This window comes from Hyla sarda, chromosome 7 (genome assembly GCF_029499605.1).
Source record: "Hyla sarda isolate aHylSar1 chromosome 7, aHylSar1.hap1, whole genome shotgun sequence".
NCBI lineage: Eukaryota > Metazoa > Chordata > Amphibia > Anura > Hylidae > Hyla > Hyla sarda.
This window is the reverse complement of record NC_079195.1, coordinates 125,706,564-125,727,680: the sequence shown is the minus strand read 5'-3', so window position 1 is coordinate 125,727,680 and position 21,117 is coordinate 125,706,564. Positions and strand designations below refer to the sequence as shown.

Below are 21,117 nucleotides of genomic sequence, written 5' to 3'. Positions count from 1 at the left end.
CTTCTGTGCCACACTTCATCCCAGAAACCTGTGTGGACGGGTCGTGCCAGGGGTAGTGACCTGGATACCGCCTACGGCAGCAAGACCATCCCGCTTTGCGGCGGGCTATGGTGAAAAACAGCAGCACCTTAGATTCCGCTCCCTGGCATGGCTCAAGTCATCATCCACATAGGCCCAGGGGATCCTCCACCTGCCGTGACCCTTACAGTAACACTTTGATTTTTTTTTCTAATTGCAACTTTTCCACCCCACTTTACGAGCTCGCACTTTTTCCCTAGTTTCAATTGCACAAAATGTATTACATTATCACGTGATGAATGAAGAATTTGTGTACATTTTTTTTTTTTTTATGCCACAAGCTTCAAAAGAAAAAATATTGCAAAATGTACCAGAGAACAGGTGTGAAATGTTTGGAAAGTTCCCCTTTGCTTCTTTGCAAAGGATTTGTATAATCAGAATAACAATTACAATTTCTATAGCAGAAAAACAAAACTCCAATCACCATATAGATATTTTTAGAACTTTAACCAAAAAATGACATAATATAGCATGAGACTTTCAAAATAAAGGCTGAGGACACCTTAGTGCTGATTTTTATTACATTACAGGGAATATGTCAGCTCTAGATCATGCCCAAAGCTCAGGTGTCAAAGAGATCACATGAGTATGTGCATATCACACTATATTATGAATACCACTGATGGGAAGCAGAACATTAATCCATTATCATGGCATTGAAAACTGGTGTTGCTCGTGAATATTCACAATTCAAATTTTATTCGTGAATATTGCATATTCGCGCATTCGCGAATATTCGCGAACATAGCACTATATATTCGAAATTACGAATATTCGCTTTTTTTTCCACAGTACACATCACAGTGATCAACCCTCTCTGCTTCCAGCTTGTGTGGTCTAAAGAAGGCTCTAATGCAACTGTGTGAGACCGCCGGGCGAATATTCGCATATGCGAATATTGATCCCTCCCTTCTGCAGCTTCTATCAAGTTACACTGGTATACTTTCTATAAAGTTCATAAATTTTCACATACGTGAATTTACACATATGCGCATATGACAAATATTCATCCATATATTCGCGAAATTTCGCGAATTCGAATATAGCATATGCCGCTCAACACTATTGAACACTTGACATTAGCACTTAACACCAAAACAGTGAAAAGCCTGTGCAAAAAAAAAAATGGAAAAGGTTATTTAAAATTCTTACCTTTTCCCCTTTAGGGCCTGCTACCCCCTGACAAAAGAAAAAAAACTTTTATTGTACAGGATGACAGGATGGACAAATTAATACTACTAAGATTTACAGCAGCAAATATACACTTACTGGTTGTCCTTTTGGGCCAGGTGGACCCTGACAAGAAAAATAAATGCATTTCATTTAGTCAGTCTGTGACAATAAAGTAAATCTTCCACAATTATCATGTAATGGGGCTGATTGCTATTTGAGAATAGTGTGGGGCTCCTTTTTTCCTATTAGGTAAGCTAAAAAAAATGGTAACAATTATGTTAATCTCTATTCACACTGCAATGGTAGTGGTCATTTAATGTTTATTTACTGTGCCGTGGCATCCATTATAGGTTGAAGGTATAACTATTAAGTGTAACTATTACGGGTACAGAGGTAGCAGTTCTATCAGGGCCCTGGTGCCTAAGGGGGCCCCAAAGCACATCTGCCTCATAAGAGACCCACATTGTAATTTGCACACAGGGCGCTGTTACAGATTTTGTATCAAGGCCCAGAATCTACAAGTTACATCTCTGCCGTGGACAGACATTGCATTAGTTCCAGCTCTTCTCTATTTATCTTATGTGTGAATGTGCGTATTTAATGGATGAATTACTTGCCAATGTTTTCATCAGTATAGAAAATATTTACAATTTAAAATAAATCAATCATTGGTACATGTCAAGAACAGGAAAAGAGCTATAATGGTCGTTCATTTGGAAACCACATTTTGTCAAGTAATTATGTTTAACGCACTAATATTGGGTCACTGATACACAAAACCACAACCTGGCCCTACCCAGTGACACATTGCCAAATGCTAAATATTTAGAAAAAATTTGCCTTTAACAAATGGACCAGTATAATTTCCTTCATATTTGACATAAATGTCTTAAAGATCTGCTGTATAAACGAACGAACACAAATTGTAAATATTTGCGGCTCATATTAGCTCAATCATAAGTTCCATGCTTCTGTTTAGCACTTACAAAAATATACATTTCACAGTGTGATTGAAGCTTGGGATACTGGAATGCCATTATAGATAATTGGTTGATTTAACCTTTCCCTGTTGTTAGACATAACAGTACCTGTCTCCCACTTCGTGCTGAATACGCGCCATAGAGAAATTGTTTAGGAAACAAAGTGATCGACAAAATGGCCTCACTGATAATAGGGGTACCTTAAAGAGACTATTGTAATCAGCAGTGAAACCAAAGAAATACAATATATATTAAAGTTCACCCTAATCTTATCCAGCTGTATAACACTGAGCTTGATAAACTATGTCTATGGAAAAGACTACATTCATTTTTAAAGACGTTTAATAGGGTTGTCTCATAACCACAGGCCATGAGTAACTAATATAGTAGGTTCCCAACTCTGTGAATGTGAATTCAGCGTTCTCTTACAACACGAGTGGCTTTTGCAAGGGAAATAAGGTAAATGTTCTCATGGGAGGAAACCAGAACCTAGACACAAAACCAGCAAAAAAAGAGGGAAAAGGAAAGCACTGCTGCAAGAGACAATACAGACAACCCAGTGCCTCAGACAGATGCCGAACCTACAGTTCATCTCTTCTTGTCTCGATTTCTTAGCGCACAGGGCTATGCCATTTCCATGAACCCTCAAAATAAAGGGGTACTCCAGTGGAATTTTTTATTTTTTTTTAAATCAACTGGGGCCAGAAAGTTAAACAGATTTGTAAATTACTTCTATTTAAAAATCTTAATCCTTCCAGTACTTTTCAGATGCTGTATGCTCCACAGTAGAGATGAGCAAATTGAAGCTGATGAACCCGAATTCTTTACGAATTTCATGAATTATTCGATTTGCAATGAATGCAAATATCGCCGCAATTCTATCTTGCGAATTGCTTCATTAAACTCCATTTACTGTGGTCCAGGCTCCAGGGCATCTAAAATGGTGGATTCAAATGTCAGTACATGGGGCAAGGAACCCTGGGAAGGCGGGAAGGCAAGGCAGGAAGGGAAGTAGGTGGGATGACCCTGAATCACATGCAGAAAGCAGCCTATCGGCAGCCAGTCACCCCATGTCACAGCCCTATATATTTGGCAGCCATTTTGCGGCTCCTCATATTACACTGCATAGAGATAGGATGGACATCGCTGTGTGTGTGTTACACAGAAAAACTAATTCCAGCAGCATTTCACATCCTAGTCACATCAGTGTTCTGGTGGAGAGAGAGCAGTGTTTTTTTCACTGAGAATGATTTTTACTGCAGCCATTAACCTCCCAGTCACTTTCTTCAGCATTGTATTACAGAGAGGGGTAGATAGCTGTGTGTTGCCTCGTACATTTCAACAAGCTGCCTCAACTTCCTACACCTTAGCAGAGGAGGCAGGAATAATTTTTCAGTGTAATTCTGTGTCTTTATTCCACAACAAATCCTCTGCTGGTTATACTTGTCTGTAGATGGCATAATACCCAGCAGTCCACTCCTAATAGTCTTTGACAGAGTGCAGTTTTGTGTTTAGTACACAGCTTTTTTGTGCTGCAGCACTGCTGGTATTGTGCAAAAATATGTTTTTTTTTAAGTGTACTGTACCGCATTTTTCTGTCCTCATAAGTGCATACCACATACATACATACATCTAAGTAGTGTACTATTTTGTACCTGTAAATGTGTCAAGGATCTAGATACTGTGAAAGTCCAAGCAAAAGTAATCACTGTTTTTTTAAGCGTACTGTAGTGCATTTTTCTGCCCTCTTTGTTCCACAACAAATGGTCTGTTGGTTATACTAGTCTGTATATGGTATAATACATACCCAGCAGTCCATTCCTAATCGTCTGTGAGAGAGTGAAATTTTGGGTTTATTACACAGCGACTGTGTGCTTCAGTAATGTTGTGTACTGCTGGTGTTGTGCAAAAATACATATTTTTTTTCCCTTTGTGGGGAACACCAAACCCCCCAGACTTTTTCAAAGGGCATGTTATTTTAAACTAACTATTTCACTTTTTAATCGCTGCTCAACAGATAATGAGGGTGCTGACTTCATTTTTCACTTAAGAGCTGAAAAGTGTCACTTCAGTGTTCTAATACAAGACAGCAAACACATAAAAATTATTTAAATCATAAAATCTTTCAAACATTAATAACAATTACAAAACAAACAAATATACAAAATATTTATAGACACTTTAAGCAAGTGCCCTGAGGAAATCTCTTGTATAAAAAAGATATAAAAAGGTAAAAATAAGTATTTTTAAGCATACAGTAGCACATTTTTCTGCCCATAGAAATACCACATACCTACATCTAAGTAGTGTACTATTTTGTACCTGTTAATATGTCAAGGGTCTATATACTGTGAAAGGACAGCCAATATTACACACCTGCTGCTGTTCTAAACAAATACCGTTTTAAGCGTAGTGAAGCGTATTGTCCTCCCCTCATAAACGCAATAAGTATGTCAGGCAGAGTAGTGCCAGGACGTGCACAGTGGATTCATTCAAATTCATCAGGCGCAGGCAGAGGTCGCAGCAGAATAGGGGCGTGTGGCAGGCAGAGTCGCAGCAAGAGGTCTGATCTCCCGGTGTCAGCTAGCAGTCGTGTCTCGACCAGCAACTCAGCAGCCGTGATTGATCGTTAACTCGGTCATCCATTTCATCCCAAGTGTCATCCGACACCCCCAGTCAACAGTCGATGGGTTCTTAAGACTCAATCCTCAGTTGGCATGGCCCTTATGCCGCTGCTGCCACCTCAATTTCAGTTTCAAAATCTTAAATTTAAATGTAAAAATCTTAAATTTCAATGGTCTCCTCATGCTTCAGCCACCTCCAGACTGTGCAATTCAGCCACTATATGGTCTCATGATTCAGCGACCTCCAGGCTGTGCTATTCAGACACTATATGGTCTCCTCATACTGATGCCACCTGCAGGCTCTGTCATTGTGCTGCCATGTGACATGTGACTCCTTGTTAGATTTGGTCTTTTGTACCCACATGCCGTGACCCGGGACACTAAAATTTGTGAGTTAAAATTTAAATGTCAAAATCCTCAATTTCAATTTAAAAATCTTAAATTTGTATTTAAAAATCTTAAATTTCAATGGTCTCCTGATGCTTCTGCCAACTCCAGGCTGTGCCATTCAGACACTATATGGTCTCCTCATGCTTCAGCCAACTCCAGGCTGTGTCATTCTGCCCCTATGTGGTCTTCTCATGCTTCAGCCAACTCCAGGCTGTGTCATTCAGCCACTATATGTTCTCATCATGCTTCAGCCACCTCCAGGCTGTGTCATTCAGCCAATATATGGTTTACTGATGCTGCTGGGCCAGGGCCTAAAACATTTTATGGTAGCACTAGCTACCATAAATCTTCAATTTTAATTTCAAAATTCATCTTTTAATCTTAGGGATTGTGAAAATTGGGAGTTAAAATTTAAATTTCAAAATCCTCAATTTCAATTTAAAAATCTTAAATTTGTATTTAAAAATCAACGGTCTCCTGATGCTTCTGCCAACTCCAGGCTGTGCCATTCAGACACTATATGGTCTACTCATGCTGCTGCCAGCTCCATGCTGTGTCATTCAGCCACTATATGGTCTCCTCATGCTTCAGCCACATCCAAGCTGTGTCATTCAGCCACTATATGGTCTCCTCATGCGGCCAACAACTCCACGCTGTGTCATTCAGCCACTATATGGTCTCCTCATGCTTCAGCTACATCCAAGCTTTGTCGTTCAGCCACTATATGGTCCCCTCATGCTGCCAACAACTGTACGCTGTTTCATTCAGCCACAATATGGTCTCCTCATACTGATGCGACCTCCAGGCTCTGTCATTGTGCCGCTCTGCGGCAGTGATTCTAAAAAGTGATGCCTGTAATCTGCATGTCATACTGAATAACAGTATTATTTCACTACCTCAGCACACTCCATATGTTTGTTAGAACAAAGCAAAGTGTTCTACACTCCTATTGAGGCTCTCTGTAGTCCAGAAATAGCCGTTTTTAATATAGATTCGCCACAAATAAATTTAGATCGAACCAAATTTTTTCAAAAAATTTGGCGAATCGGCCGAATCAAATTTTTCAAAAGTTTGTTCATCTCTACTCCACAGGATGCTGTATTTCTTTCTGGAATTATTTTCAGTCTGACCACAGTGCTCAGTACAAGCAAATCTCCATAGCAAACCTCTCCTGCTCTGGACAGTTCCTGATACAGACAGAGGTGTCAGACTGAAAAGAACTCCAGAAAGAAATACAACTTCATGTGGAGCATACAACAGCTGATAATTACTGGAAGGATTAAGATTTTAAATAGAAGTAGTTTACAAATCTTTTTAACATTCTGACACCAGTTGATTTAAAAAACAATTTTTCCACCGGAGTACCCCTTTAACGTTTCTGAACTAGAAAGTGTATTCCCGTCTTATTTCTTCTCTCTCTAGCATTGTGACTGTAACCTATGATGAAAACCTGCAATTTCCACTAATGTCCCAAAAAACAATGGGTGATATCAAGGAGGAACAGTAAGAACACAATGTATTTCTGGAAGTTGCAAACTGTGTTATCACCACTTTCAATTTTAAATAGATGTATCACCTTCTGTCCTTTAGGGTCTGCGAGAAACTCACTGTAAACCCGACCGTGTATATGTACCCTGTACATTCACATGGGGGGGGGGGGGGGGGTTGTGCAAACCTCCAGCTATTGCAAAACTACAACTCCCAGCATGCCCTTTGGCTGTCCATGGCTGCTGAGGGTTGCAGTTATGCAACAGCTGGAGGCACACTGGTTGCAAAACACTGAGTTAGGGAACAAACTCTCAGTGTTATGCAACCAGTGTGCCTTCAGCTGTTGCAAAAACTACAACCGCCAGCATGCTCGGACAGCAGAAGGGTATATCTGGGACTTGTAGTTATGCAACAGCTGGATGCATACTACTACAACTTCCAGCATGCCCTTTGGCTGTCCGTGCATGCTAGGGGTTTTAGTTATGCAACAGCTGGAGACACACTGGTTGCAAAACACTGAGTTTGTTACTTAACTCAGTGTTTCCAAACCTGTGTGCCTCCAGCTTTTGCAAAACTACAACTCCTAGCATGCATGGTCTGTCAGTGCATGCTGGGTGTTATAGTTTTGCAACAGCTGGAGGCACACAGGTTGGGAAACAGACAATATTTGTTGCGAAACCACAGCTCGCAGCATGCCCAGACAGCCGAAGGGCATGTTGGGAGTTGTAATTATGCAACCAACAACTAGAGGAGAATAGTTTGGAGACCACTGTGTAGTGGTGTCCAAACTGTGCTCTTCCAGATGTTGAAAAACTACAACTCCCAGCATGCTGAGACTGTCCAGGCATCCTGGGAGTTGTAGTTCTGCAACATCTGAAGGGCCAGATGTTACAGAACTACAACTCCCAGCATGCCTGGACAGTCTGAGCATGCTTGGAGTTGTAGTTTTGCAACATCTGTAGGGCTACAGCTTGGGCACCACTGTATAGTGGTCTCCAAACTGTGGCCCTCCAGATGTTGCAAAGCTACAACTCCCAGCATGCCCAGACAGCCTTTGGCTGTCTGGACATGCTGGGATTTGTAGTTTGGCAACTCATAAAAGGCAGCAGTAGAGGTCACTTACCACTGATCTTCACTGCTGCCTTCACCGCTGCTCCGCCGCTGCCTCCTCACTGCTGCAGTTCCCGCCGCCGATCCCGCCACCTGCGCCAATCCCACCGCGATCGCCGATCCCGTCGCCATCCTAAACTGCTCCGTTACCCGCTGCCATCTCCCCCCCGCTCTGTCCGACATCCAGGGGCAGGCAGAGCAGGGGTTTCAACTGCAACCCCCCTGCCCCCAACTGCCATTGGTCGGTTAGTCCTAACCGACCAATGGCAGGGGATAGGAGGAGGTGGCATCACTGCCACATCGCTCCTATCCTTCAGGATGATCGGAGATGTCTCTGACATCTCCGATCATCACAATTTTCTGGGCTATCGGGTCATCAGAGACTCGATCAGCCCGGAATTGCCACAAACCACCGATATGAATTGATCGTCGATTGGCAGCGATCGCCGTTATGGGGGGACCTCAGGACTCCCCTTTGCGATACGCCGGGATGCCTGCTGAACAATATCAGCAGGCATCACGGTCTGGTCCCCGCCCGGCGAGTGGCAGGGGCCGGAAGAACGCAGGGCGTACCTGTACGCCATGAGTCCTTAAGGACTCGTAAAAGGGGGCGTAAGGGGTTAAGAACAACATGTAAATGCAATTTTTAGAATAAGAGTCGAGCTAAGTTTTCGAAAGTTCAGTGTGGCAGGCTTGACAAACTTTCAGAAAAAGTTTGGTTCAAAATGAACAGGTTCTCGGCAAACATGCAAATAAATAAGCTTTAAAACACATGTATAACACTGTCAGAGAGCTCAAAAGTTCTGTATAACACTGCTAGGGTCACCTAGGAATGTATTCAAGTAGTTCTAAAGTGGCTATAAGCCTAAGGTACTGTCAAAGTTACAGTGACATGCGGTAACCCATGGTAACTAACAGCTGCTTTAACAAAAGACTACACTTGCACATTTTGTTGTGCATAACTGGATACAGAACTACATGTAACAGGATGCCACTGCCTGAGGTCAGCCCACTGATCAATACTTTGCTCTGCTTGTAATGTGATCGGCTAATTCACTGCTGGCTGGGATTTGAAGTGCACCAACTGGACACAGTACTGTAAGTGACAGTAGGTCACCGTCTGAGGTCAGCCCACTGATCAAAGATTCACTCTGCTTGTAATTTGATAGCTTTTATGGGCTCATTCACTGCTGGCTGGGATTTGTAGTGCACCCACTGGACACAGTACTGTAGGTGACAGGAGATCACTGTCTCGATTTGTGTGGTCAGTAGTTCTTGCCCTCTCTCAGCTTTCCCTCTCCAAAACGGCAGCCACAATGCAAGGTATAAGGCTTTATCAGCCTCTTAAACCCACTCCTATGCTGTGTCCTCAATGGCCTGGGAGCTGTATAGCACATAACTTCAAGTAATGATTAGCTAATTTGGGGTCATGTGATCTTGCTGCTAGCTGGGCTACCCTTACATCATCCCAGTGTTCCTGGTACTTCTTCCATTCATTTAGGCACTAAAACACGATGTGTTCTTCATCCCTTCTGCTACTATTACCGCTATCGCCAGGCTCGGCTTACTCATCTCTATTTAGAATTATTTAGTCTAGCCAAACATGGGTGTAATAACGGTCTATGTGTCATATTTGATATATTATGCTTGCTGAGGAAGTGGGAAGGGTCATACACATTGCTTTGTTTTACTTTTCAAAAGGGTAAAACAAGTTTCAGGACAATGTCTGAGAATTGCTATTTCCTTTTGGCTATCAATCTTAAAGATCTCAGTTCACAATTTACATGTCCATGAAATGACACCATATCACAGCTGCTGTTGGCTAAATAATAAATCATCACAATATGCCAGGTGTACAGGCTATCTCAAGAGCTGAGGCAGAAGGCAGCAACTTTCCCAAGATTAAGTTTCGAGCTGCACTACTGGGACAAAAGAGACAGATAATGGACTAACTGTAGATTGTCCCAACCATCAACCAGGCCACTGGGGAGATTTACCAAAACCTTTTTAGAGGAATAGTGGTGCAGTTGCCAATAGCAACCAATCAGATTTCTTTATTCATTTTCCCAAATGAAAGAAGAAATCAGATTTGTTGCTATGGGCAACTGCACTACTCTTCCTCTACACATGTTTTGATAACTCTCCCCCTATATTTATCCAAGTCTTGGGATTTTAAGTAGTTATTGGCATTAAGCCAATCAATTCAAGAAGCTACATACACTTCTTAAATGTAAACATCTAGTATGAGTTAGTTTGGCCAAGAGTGTAGGGTTTTATAGACCTCTTCTAATCCAGAAGATATTCTTATAGATTACAGTCTAAATGTTCTTGTGATTTCTAAGACTGGGTTCACATTATGGAATTTCCGGATTCCGACTGCGGACATTGATGTCTCTCCAGAAGTCAATGTTTGTGGAGCGGATTCCGTCTAAAGAATGAATAAGCTCATTCTTTTGGTGGCGGAATTTCAGCAGCAGAAGCCCAACACTGAAATTCTGTAGTGTCCACTGTGCAACAGAATCGCTTCCAACTGAAATTCCTAAGCAGAATTCTGGTTTGAAATGCCGCAGTGTGAACATAGCCTAAGGATTTACCCCATGCTTTTTAAGCAGATTCAATAACCTATATATAAAGGTGAAATAACTATTTCATAACAACAATGAGGTCTGCACCCAAGACAAAAATTTTGCTTTGTCACAGTGTCTCTACCTCTATGAGAAATATAAAAAATACTGAAGTAAATTAAACTATTTTAATAGTTTTGGATTAAATATCTTCACATGCATAAGTCCATGCTGTGCATAGCACTGAAATTTATTACATTTATCCATATTTTCCTTTTATATACTTTTATATAGTCTAAGTGATTCTAAGTTAAACCGGTCTTCCCAAGGTCCAAAGCTATCACCTAAGCAGAGAATCAGGGATAAGTGACTGTTCGGTGGAAGTCCAACTAATCCCAAGAATGGAGGAGGAGGAATAGAGGAATGGAGGACATTGTCTTCTGAATGAAGGGATTGGTATTCAACATGCATGGGCGGCACTGCATTTATTCTCTATGGTGGCTTCTAACATTGCCAAGCACAGTGGAAAGCTTTGGATCTTGGGATAACCTTTATAATAAAGAGGGGAATTAATAATTAGCAGCTTTTGCTCTGAAGGACCAGGCATGCCCATGCATTTAATGGACAGCTCATTGATTTTAATGTGAACTATGACATGATTAAAGAGTACCTGTCATCAAACCATATTTTCTAAACTATATTATATTTCCTAACTACTCCTAACACCCCTCCTGCCCTTAAATTTTTTTTACGAGCTTTAAAAAGCTCTGTATCATACCTTTCCTCTTGCTCACATTGTGTGAGCTCCCGGCAGGAGAAAGTGGGCGTTCCCCAGCAGGCGAGACATAACTGAAACCTGCGACAGCTGTGCCTCCCCATGCCCCGCATGCATTTCCTGAGTTTGGTCTCCTTCCAGGCCGGGAGGAGACCAAACTTACTGTTTGACTTGCGGCAGGGAACAGAACAGATCCACCTATTGGCTGGTTTTTCAATAAACAAAAAAAAAAAAAAAAAAACATTTAAAGGTTGAGATTTTTAACTATTTAAAGTAAATAGCAAAGTGTCTAATAATTATATAAGGGACAATATATTTAAAGTTTAGTTTGGTGACAGGTACTCTTTAATTTCCCTTGTCTCTGCAGTGGACACTTCCTCTCATGCTCCTGGCAACCTCATAAAGGAACCTTTCTAAGAACAAATATCAAGAAATGGGTTGTCTAAATTGGACAACCCATTTACTGTGCACTAAATGGGTTTTGGAGGCATGGATCCACATCAGGCACCTCATTTTAACCACATACATTGTATATGACATGTATCTTTACCGAAAAGGTGTTTCTGAAATTTGGATCCTCACCAATTTTTGCCCCTAGTTAAGAATGGTGAAAAGTTCTTCAATACTGACCAAGCATTAAGGTTGCTGTCCTCATAAATACTCTAATAAAGGGTCCTCTATGTGTTAATGGCTTTGTTTGAAGTTGAATGGACAGACTTGCAGAGGTGTCTGGGAACAGAATGATTTCATGTACAGCTGTGAGCTGAACCTGGGTAACAAATGCTCAAAATCCTCATAAATAGTGAAATCTGGGACATTAGAATTGTTATTAGAGGACCCTGAGTGCACCACACTGTAAAGAAATTATAGCCCCAAATATGGATTTATAATGGGAATTTTATGTGCTAAGGATAGATTCATTAAAGGGGCCATTACTAGAGGAATTTGAGCGCAATAATTATTTATTGTGAGACCGGAACAGTGACTTCATCCCAGCAGTGGGATTCTTCGTGCAATATATATCACAAAGGGCACTTAATGTTAACCAGAACCACAATATGGAAATACAGATCTGTGTTAATAATAGGTAATTTACCATTACACAATGTACAGGGCTTTTTAGCGTGTTGGTTCTTAAGGAGGGTTATTAGGTGTCATACACACATGGAAAACACTTTTTCAGTAAATTTTGGTAAAAATGAATGAGCGCAAGAGTACATCTGTAAATCAGATGTATTTCATATTCTTGCGTGTTACTGTAACTGCTGACTTTCTATTTTTTTATTTATCATATTATGGTGATAGATCGCTATGTATTATCCATTAGATTTATGGACAACAGTGCCACCTTTTTAGAAGAAAAAAAAAGGAAATTTTTTTTTTCTTAATCCAACAGTATTTTGGAGAGATTACACCCATTGTCTCATAGTGCAATGTAGTAAAAAAAACTAAAATGAAATTCCAATCAAGGGTGGTCAACCTAAATATTTACTACTGTTAAATTTGGATCTACCTTTTAACATACTGTACATTCAAAAAGGAAGGTTAAGATGAACCAATACCTTGATATTATTTTCAATCCACAAGGAATTGCAGAATTGCAACCAAAATATAGCTGCCAGTCTATAAAAAATGAGGTCATTAGGGGTCCTTATGTTATCAATGTAGACTATGTGCCGTACATGACATTACAAACAGGCCCATAATGACCTAATTTTTCATGGACTGTCAGTGAAAAATAACAGACAGGTCAGCAACCATGACCAAAGTTAGAAAAAAGAGATGCCATAAATCTAATAGTAAATATAACAATATGACTATTTCCCTATATTTCCTAAATTGCCAAATCAATGATTTTATGACTTACTTTATTGGCATAAATCTCATCCTACAGATGAGATTGTTCCTGTGGATCCTAGCAGGCGGGCTGAATTTCTCGCATTTACCCATACTACATACACCATACTGATTGCTACCTGTACTACATGTTCTGTTCTCTGCATGTACTGTACTGCTCTCTGTGTTTTTGTTACCTGTAATTTATTTATTACTAATTGCATGTACTGTACTGCGCTCTACATGTACAGTACTGCACTGCTATCTGTATGTCCTACATGTGATATACCGCTTTCTACATGGATTACATGTAGTGTACTGCACTCTACATGTACTGCACTGCTATCGGTATGTCCTACATGTGATATACTGCTTTCTACCTGGATTACATGTAGTGTACTGCTCTCTACATGTACTGCACTGCTCTCTGTATGTCCTACATGTGATATACTGCTTTCTACCTGGATTACATGTAGTGTACTGCACTCTACATGTACTGCACTGCTATCGGTATGTCCTACATGTGATATACTGCTTTCTACCTGGATTACATGTAGTGTACTGCTCTCTACATGTACTGCACTGCTCTCTGTATGTCCTACATGTGATATACTGCTTTCTACATGGATTACATGTAGTGTACTGCTCTCTACATGTACTGCACTGCTATCGGTATGTCCTACATGTGATATACTGCTTTCTACATGGATTACATGTAGTGTACTGCACTCTACATGTACTGCACTGCTATCTGTATGTCCTACATGTGATATACCGCTTTCTACATGGATTACATGTAGTGTACTGCTCTCTACATGTACTGCACTGCTATCGGTATGTCCTACATGTGATATACCGCTTTCTACCTGGATTACATGTAGTGTACTGCACTCTACATGTACTGCACTGCTATCTGTATGTCCTACATGTGATATACTGCTTTCTACCTGGATTACATGTAGTGTACTGCAATCTACATGTACTGCACTGCTCTCTGTATGTCCTACATGTGATATACTGCTTTCTACCTGGATTACATGTACTGTACTGCACTCTACATGTACTGCACTGCTATCTGTATGTCCTACATGTGATATACCGCTTTCTACCTGGATTACATGTACTGTACTGCTCTCTACATGTACTGTACTGCTATCTGTATGTCCTACATGTGATATACTGCTTTCTACCTGGATTACATGTACTGTACTGCACTCTACATGTATTGCACTGCTATCTGTATGTCCTACATGTGATATACTGCTTTCTACCTGGATTACATGTAGTGTACTGCTCTCTACATGTACTGCTATCTGTATGTCCTACATGTGATATACTGCTTTCTACCTGGATTACATGTAGTGTACTGCTCTCTACTTTCTGCACTGCTCTCTGTATGTCCTACATGTGATATACCGCTTTCTACCTGGATTACATGTAGTGTACTGCTCTCTACATGTACTGCACTGCTATCTGTATGTCCTACATGTGATATACTGCTTTCTACCTGGATTACATGTAGTGTACTGCACTCTACATGTACTGCACTGCTATCTGTATGTCCTACATGTGATATACTGCTTTCTACCTGGATTACATGTAGTGTACTGCTCTCTACATGTACTGCACTGCTCTCTGTATGTCCTACATGTGATATACCGCTTTCTACCTGGATTACATGTAGTGTACTGCTCTCTACATGTACAGTACTGCACTGCTCTCTGTATGTCCTACATGTGATATACCGCTTTCTACCTGGATTACATGTAGTGTACTGCACTCTACATGTACTGCACTGCTATCGGTATGTCCTACATGTGATATACCGCTTTCTACCTGGATTACATGTAGTGTACTGCTCTCTACATGTACTGCACTGCTCTCTGTATGTCCTACATGTGATATACTGCTTTCTACCTGGATTACATGTAGTGTACTGCACTCTACATGTACTGCACTGCTATCGGTATGTCCTACATGTGATATACTGCTTTCTACCTGGATTACATGTAGTGTACTGCTCTCTACATGTACTCACTGCTCTCTGTATGTCCTACATGTGATATACTGCTTTCTACATGGATTACATGTAGTGTACTGCTCTCTACATGTACTGCACTGCTATCGGTATGTCCTACATGTGATATACTGCTTTCTACATGGATTACATGTAGTGTACTGCACTCTACATGTACTGCACTGCTATCTGTATGTCCTACATGTGATATACTGCTTTCTACCTGGATTACATGTAGTGTACTGCACTCTACATTTACTGCACTGCTATCTGTATGTCCTACATGTGATATACCGCTTTCTACATGGATTACATGTAGTGTACTGCTCTCTACATGTACTGCACTGCTATCGGTATGTCCTACATGTGATATACCGCTTTCTACCTGGATTACATGTAGTGTACTGCACTCTACATGTACTGCACTGCTCTCTGTATGTCCTACATGTGATATACTGCTTTCTACCTGGATTACATGTACTGTACTGCACTCTACATGTACTGCACTGCTATCTGTATGTCCTACATGTGATATACCGCTTTCTACCTGGATTACATGTACTGTACTGCTCTCTACATGTACTGTACTGCTATCTGTATGTCCTACATGTGATATACTGCTTTCTACCTGGATTACATGTACTGTACTGCACTCTACATGTATTGCACTGCTATCTGTATGTCCTACATGTGATATACTGCTTTCTACCTGGATTACATGTAGTGTACTGCTCTCTACATGTACTGCACTGCTATCTGTATGTCCTACATGTGATATACTGCTTTCTACCTGGATTACATGTAGTGTACTGCTCTCTACATGCACTGCTATCTGTATGTCCTACATGTGATATACTGCTTTCTACCTGGATTACATGTAGTGTACTGCTCTCTACATGCTGCACTGCTCTCTGTATGTCCTACATGTGATATACCGCTTTCTACCTGGATTACATGTAGTGTACTGCTCTCTACATGTACTGCACAGCTATCTGTATGTCCTACATGTGATATACTGCTTTCTACCTGGATTACATGTAGTGTACTGCACTCTACATGTACTGCACTGCTCTCTGTATGTCCTACATGTGATATACTGCTTTCTACCTGGATTACATGTAGTGTACTGCTCTCTACATGTACTCCACTGCTCTCTGTATGTCCTACATGTGATATACCGCTTTCTACCTGGATTACATGTAGTGTACTGCTCTCTACATGTACTGCACTGCTCTCTGTATGTCCTACATGTGATATACTGCTTTCTACCTGGATTACATGTAGTGTACTGCTCTCTACATGTACTGCACTGCTCTCTGTATGTCCTACATGTGATATACTGCTTTCTACCTGGATTACATGTACTGTACTGCACTCTACATGTACTGCACTGCTATCTGTATGTCCTACATGTGATATACTGCTTTCTACCTGGATTACATGTAGTGTACTGCTCTCTACATGTACTGCACTGCTCTCTGTATGTCCTACATGTGATATACCGCTTTCTACCTGGATTACATGTAGTGTACTGCTCTCTACATGTACTGCACTCCTATCTGTATGTCCTACATGTGATATACTGCTTTCTACCTAGATTACATGTAGTGTACTGCTCTCTACATGTACTGCACTGCTATCTGTATGTCCTACATGTGATATACCGCTTTCTACCTGGATTACATGTAGTGTACTGCTCTCTACCTGTGCTACGTGCTCTATACTGCACTCTATTTGTGCCACATTTAGTGTACTGCTCCCTAATTGTACTACATTTACATTGTACTACTTTCTATTAGTAGTTTTCACCTTTTAATTTTTTTTTATCTTCGTGCTATATTATTTAGTTTTGACCTTTAAGGGCTTTGGAACATATTACCAGTTTCCACAGAGTTTCATATTACACTATTTTCAATATGATTTTCCTGTAATGAATTAATATTGCAAATTCAGGTGTAAATGTAGATACACAAAAGTGTTCTATCCCTGTTAAAGCAATAATTTTTACCGACTTACCATATCACCTTTTTCCCCTTTTTGCCCAGGATGACCCTACAATGTGAAAACAAAGAATAAGCAATAAGTGGCATGGTGAAATGTATCGGCTGTAACATAACCCTCCACGACAGCTAAATCTACAAATACATGTAACTTAAAGATCTTCTAGTGAGATGAGAGTATTATGCTGTGCAGATCTTAAAGTCACCTGGTGGTATAGCCCTTAATAATCTGTTTGTTTATTCTACCCTCACTCAGTTCGGTAGAATACAATTGGCGTCCTGTGTGCTCTCTCTCTGACCTTGTCACTTGTGTTATTAGTACTTGAGTTATGCAGCCTATTTATGGAGCGACAACTTATAGCTGAGAGCTGCAGAAAAGTTATAAAACGGTTTGTTAACATCATAAGGAGGGCAATAAATATTGACAAGGACTGACCCACCATGTACCCAGGTGGTGTTAGATGAAATGTTTCACTTCTGCGTGCAACATTTCAGACCACATGCAAAGTGTCAAGCATTAAGATGCTAAAAGCATTAGTACACCATATATTATCCTGTAGGACGAGACCTAATCTGTCTACTTGTAGCCATGCAAACAAGTCTCTGCTATATAAGATGGTTAAAATTGTTCTTAACAAACAACAGAACACAAGATGCCACAGTCATGGTGCTAATTCTGGAGAGGAATTTCATACTCACTAAGTGACCCCACTATGCTAGTGACATTTTTTGGATACTCAATACTTGTAGCAGTAACCTTCGGAGGTATAGTGTCATAAAAGTTACTGTAGAAAGGTGGGAAATTTAGGAAAAGGATTTCCCACAAGCTAAGGCTGCAGCTATCACAAATGACTAGTTTTATAGTCTTCATGTACTAGCTAAGCAGTTATTCACTTACAGACTTGCCGTCTAATCCTATTGGGCCCTGAAATACAAATAAAATATAAATAAGAACACTTAAAAATGTCACCACTTATGCGCCATATACATGGGAGTTGTTCTTTGTACCCAGAAGATGTCACATAAGCATTATTACTGAATATTAATCCAAAAACAACCAGTCATATACCCACAACCCTAACTGCGCTGGACAAAATGGTAATGTCATTTCCATTGGTGTCATATGCTAACAGACTTAAAATATTACATTACTAGGGGTTGTCAAGCTTGTTTCTTTCCCATAAATAGCACCATTTTTGGCCATTGGATGTGTTATCTGGTACTGAAGCTCAGCCCATGTACTGCAACACCAGCCACAGCTTATGGACAAGAATGGCGCTTTAAAAAAAAAAAAAAAAAAAGAAAACAGCTTTTTCTAAGGCAATATTTAACCCCCATTTGTCGCAATATAGAGGAGGTAAATATTTTTTTTTACTACATGCTACAAAATATATACTGGTACAACAGCATGTAACATGATAATGCAGCTAGATGATTATGCAGATGTTGCTACTGAAATTCATTGAAAAAAAACAAAACAAAAACATTACTCATGTCTGCTCACACTATCTGGATACTGTTTTTGCACTGGACAGAAAAGTGCAACCTGCTGTATTTTTCTATTGTCCATTCTGTTTTTTTTTTTTTAAATAAAAGTCTGTAGAAACATGATTCAACTTTTGTAGCAGTATTTGCTTTTACAGTATGCAGTAAAAAAAATATATATACAATGTAGAGTAAAAACTGTTCCTCATTCTGGACAACCTTTTCAAGTCTACGTGAAGGGTTGAAAAAAACTTTTAAAATAAGATTTTTGAAGGTAAATAATGAGAAAGTACATGGATAAATCCTTAAAGATGACCTGTAGCCATTCCCCCAAAAACAAGATTTAACATTTAGATAGCATTAAGTATCTTAGGCTGCCCTGATTAAACCTTTCATTCCTGAGATAGGTGGGCTTGCAAATTGTCTGTAGTTTTTTAGTTGATTGTCAGATGGGCATGAACTTAATTTTATTAATGGGAGTGAATATCAGGTATACAGAGATTATACAGTCAGTGGGCATGTATATTTGACATTGAGTGGTGTGTATTAAGTTAAGTTCTCACCCATCAAATAATTGAATTGTCAAACTATGAACTCACATATTTTAAAAACTGGAAGGTGTATCAAGAAACTATAAAAAAAGGTGTGTGATTGGGGAGCCTTAAAGGGGTACTCCAGAGAAATATATAAAAAATAAAAAGCTCCAAAGCCACCACACTACGTTTAGTATATGCCCTGGAAATGATCCCACCCCATATGCACAGCTCCTGTGGCCCCTGTGGTCTTCTCTGTGGCTGCTTTATATTCTTTCCCTTGCTTTCATCCCCTTGTCACATGGATACTACAACTCCCATCAGTCAGTGCAGGTCTGTACTGACTGCAGGCCATTGCAATTGACCGGCAATCCCTGCCCCAATTTTTCCACCCAGCTCTCTGCCTAACTCCCTCAGCCTAATCTAAGTCTTATTACATGTGATACTGCCTGCGGGTGTATCTTAGCTAGAGGCTGCCACATGCCAGGCCCCTAGGCAGGACAGAAACCACACCTCATAGGAGGATGGAGTCTGCTCTCAGAGAGGGACTTGGATGACAAGAGGACATTTTTTCCTCCCTTCTGGCATGTAAATGATCACCAAAAGAAGAGAAATAGCTCTATATAGGTAGTGAATGTTATTTCAGCAATTACTGTAAATAGCTCCACGAGAAGGAAAGGATGGGCTATAAGTTTAGTTCCCTGGAGTACCCCTTTAAGCAATTTAATGATAGTAAAATCCTACTTCGGGAGGCCATGGCTACAGATCTCCTTCCCACTGCATCAAAACACCAAAATAGAAAAAAAATAAACTGTCATCATTCACAATGAAAATGGATGAACCAATGGCCAGCGCATTAAGGTGTTTAATTAAGCCAAATCAAGTTTCTTTCTTTTCTCATTGCAACCATGCGATCAATTCAAGGAATCAATATATAGACACAATAGGGTTATATAGAGTTATGTAAAAATACATGTATAAATTATATTGTTGCTTATAGCAACCAATCAAGGTTAGAAAACATAAGCAAGCATTGGACAGGTTGCCATGGGCAAAACAAGTTGTTTATTTTTATACCCCTATTGGACAATATTGCCTGGGTAAAGTAAGTCACATTGTTTGCATTTATTTTATTAGATTCATGTACATGCTATTATAACACATAAAATATTAACTTATTTAATATTAACAGTCACATAAAAATTTGTAAAAATATCCTGACAATGTCACTTTTATATTGCAGATTTTAAACTTATATTACTAATAAACTTAATTGACTCATATCTGAAATGCATTTTAATCACTTAGTGACATAACTAATTTGAGTCTTGAGTGAAATGAAGTTACCTCTGATACCTGCGGCAGATTTGTACAAAGCTTTAGTTTCCTTTATTTTTCCCTTAGAGTAGCCTGTACTGATGAAGAAGTTTCAAAGAATAGCCTCCGTTTTTTATTAGTCCCCACCACAACCGCCCTCCCCCAAAAAAATAAATAAATAAATAAAAACCCACAACTGCTCAGACAATGCTAAAACAAAAAAGTAACGGCCTCCTTTCCAAGCACAGCTCAGGAAAACCAGAAGAGGAGTTAACAAAAAAATGTTTGTGCCCTTATTTTATTAATTCTGACAACAGTAATAACTTACGGGGAATCCAGGAAAACCTCTAGTTCCAGGCTGACCCTGTAAATAGAAATAAGATATAAGGTTATATCCAATATAATTGTACTACAATTTTGTGAGTTCTTTTTCTGCTTGAAGTACAGGTTCATCATTTTACAGATGTCATGGGGCTATGATGTTCAGAATAAAGTATCTGTTACAGTACTTTTACTATTCCCACATTACAATGGGTTTTATGGTCCAGGGCAGCATAGTATAGACACAGTAATATGTGGCTATAGCTCTGAAAATGTATTTGGGCACAGTAATTGTTAAAGCACATTAATACATTTGTAAAAAATAAATATACATTGTTTTATATTAATTGTGGTAGTTTACAGCAATTTTGTTTACATTTGAATTACTTTCTGTTAATGAGGTGTTTATTGTCAAGTAAACATTCT

At 39.8% G+C, this 21,117-nt stretch overlaps 1 protein-coding gene across 1 annotated transcript in view; it reads right to left on the bottom strand.

Annotated features, from left to right (window-relative positions):
* The window catches only part of LOC130282440 (collagen alpha-1(XIII) chain-like), a 191,643-nt gene that overhangs the window by 140,289 nt on the left and 30,237 nt on the right, over positions 1-21,117 (bottom strand). Inside the window, exons 4-8 of the mRNA XM_056530694.1 lie at positions 20,699-20,734; positions 17,934-17,960; positions 17,052-17,087; positions 1,348-1,374; positions 1,231-1,257 (exon numbers count right to left, since the gene is read on the bottom strand). Coding sequence (XP_056386669.1) covers positions 1,231-1,257; positions 1,348-1,374; positions 17,052-17,087; positions 17,934-17,960; positions 20,699-20,734 — 153 coding nt within the window. The remainder of the gene's footprint in view (positions 1-1,230; positions 1,258-1,347; positions 1,375-17,051; positions 17,088-17,933; positions 17,961-20,698; positions 20,735-21,117) is intronic.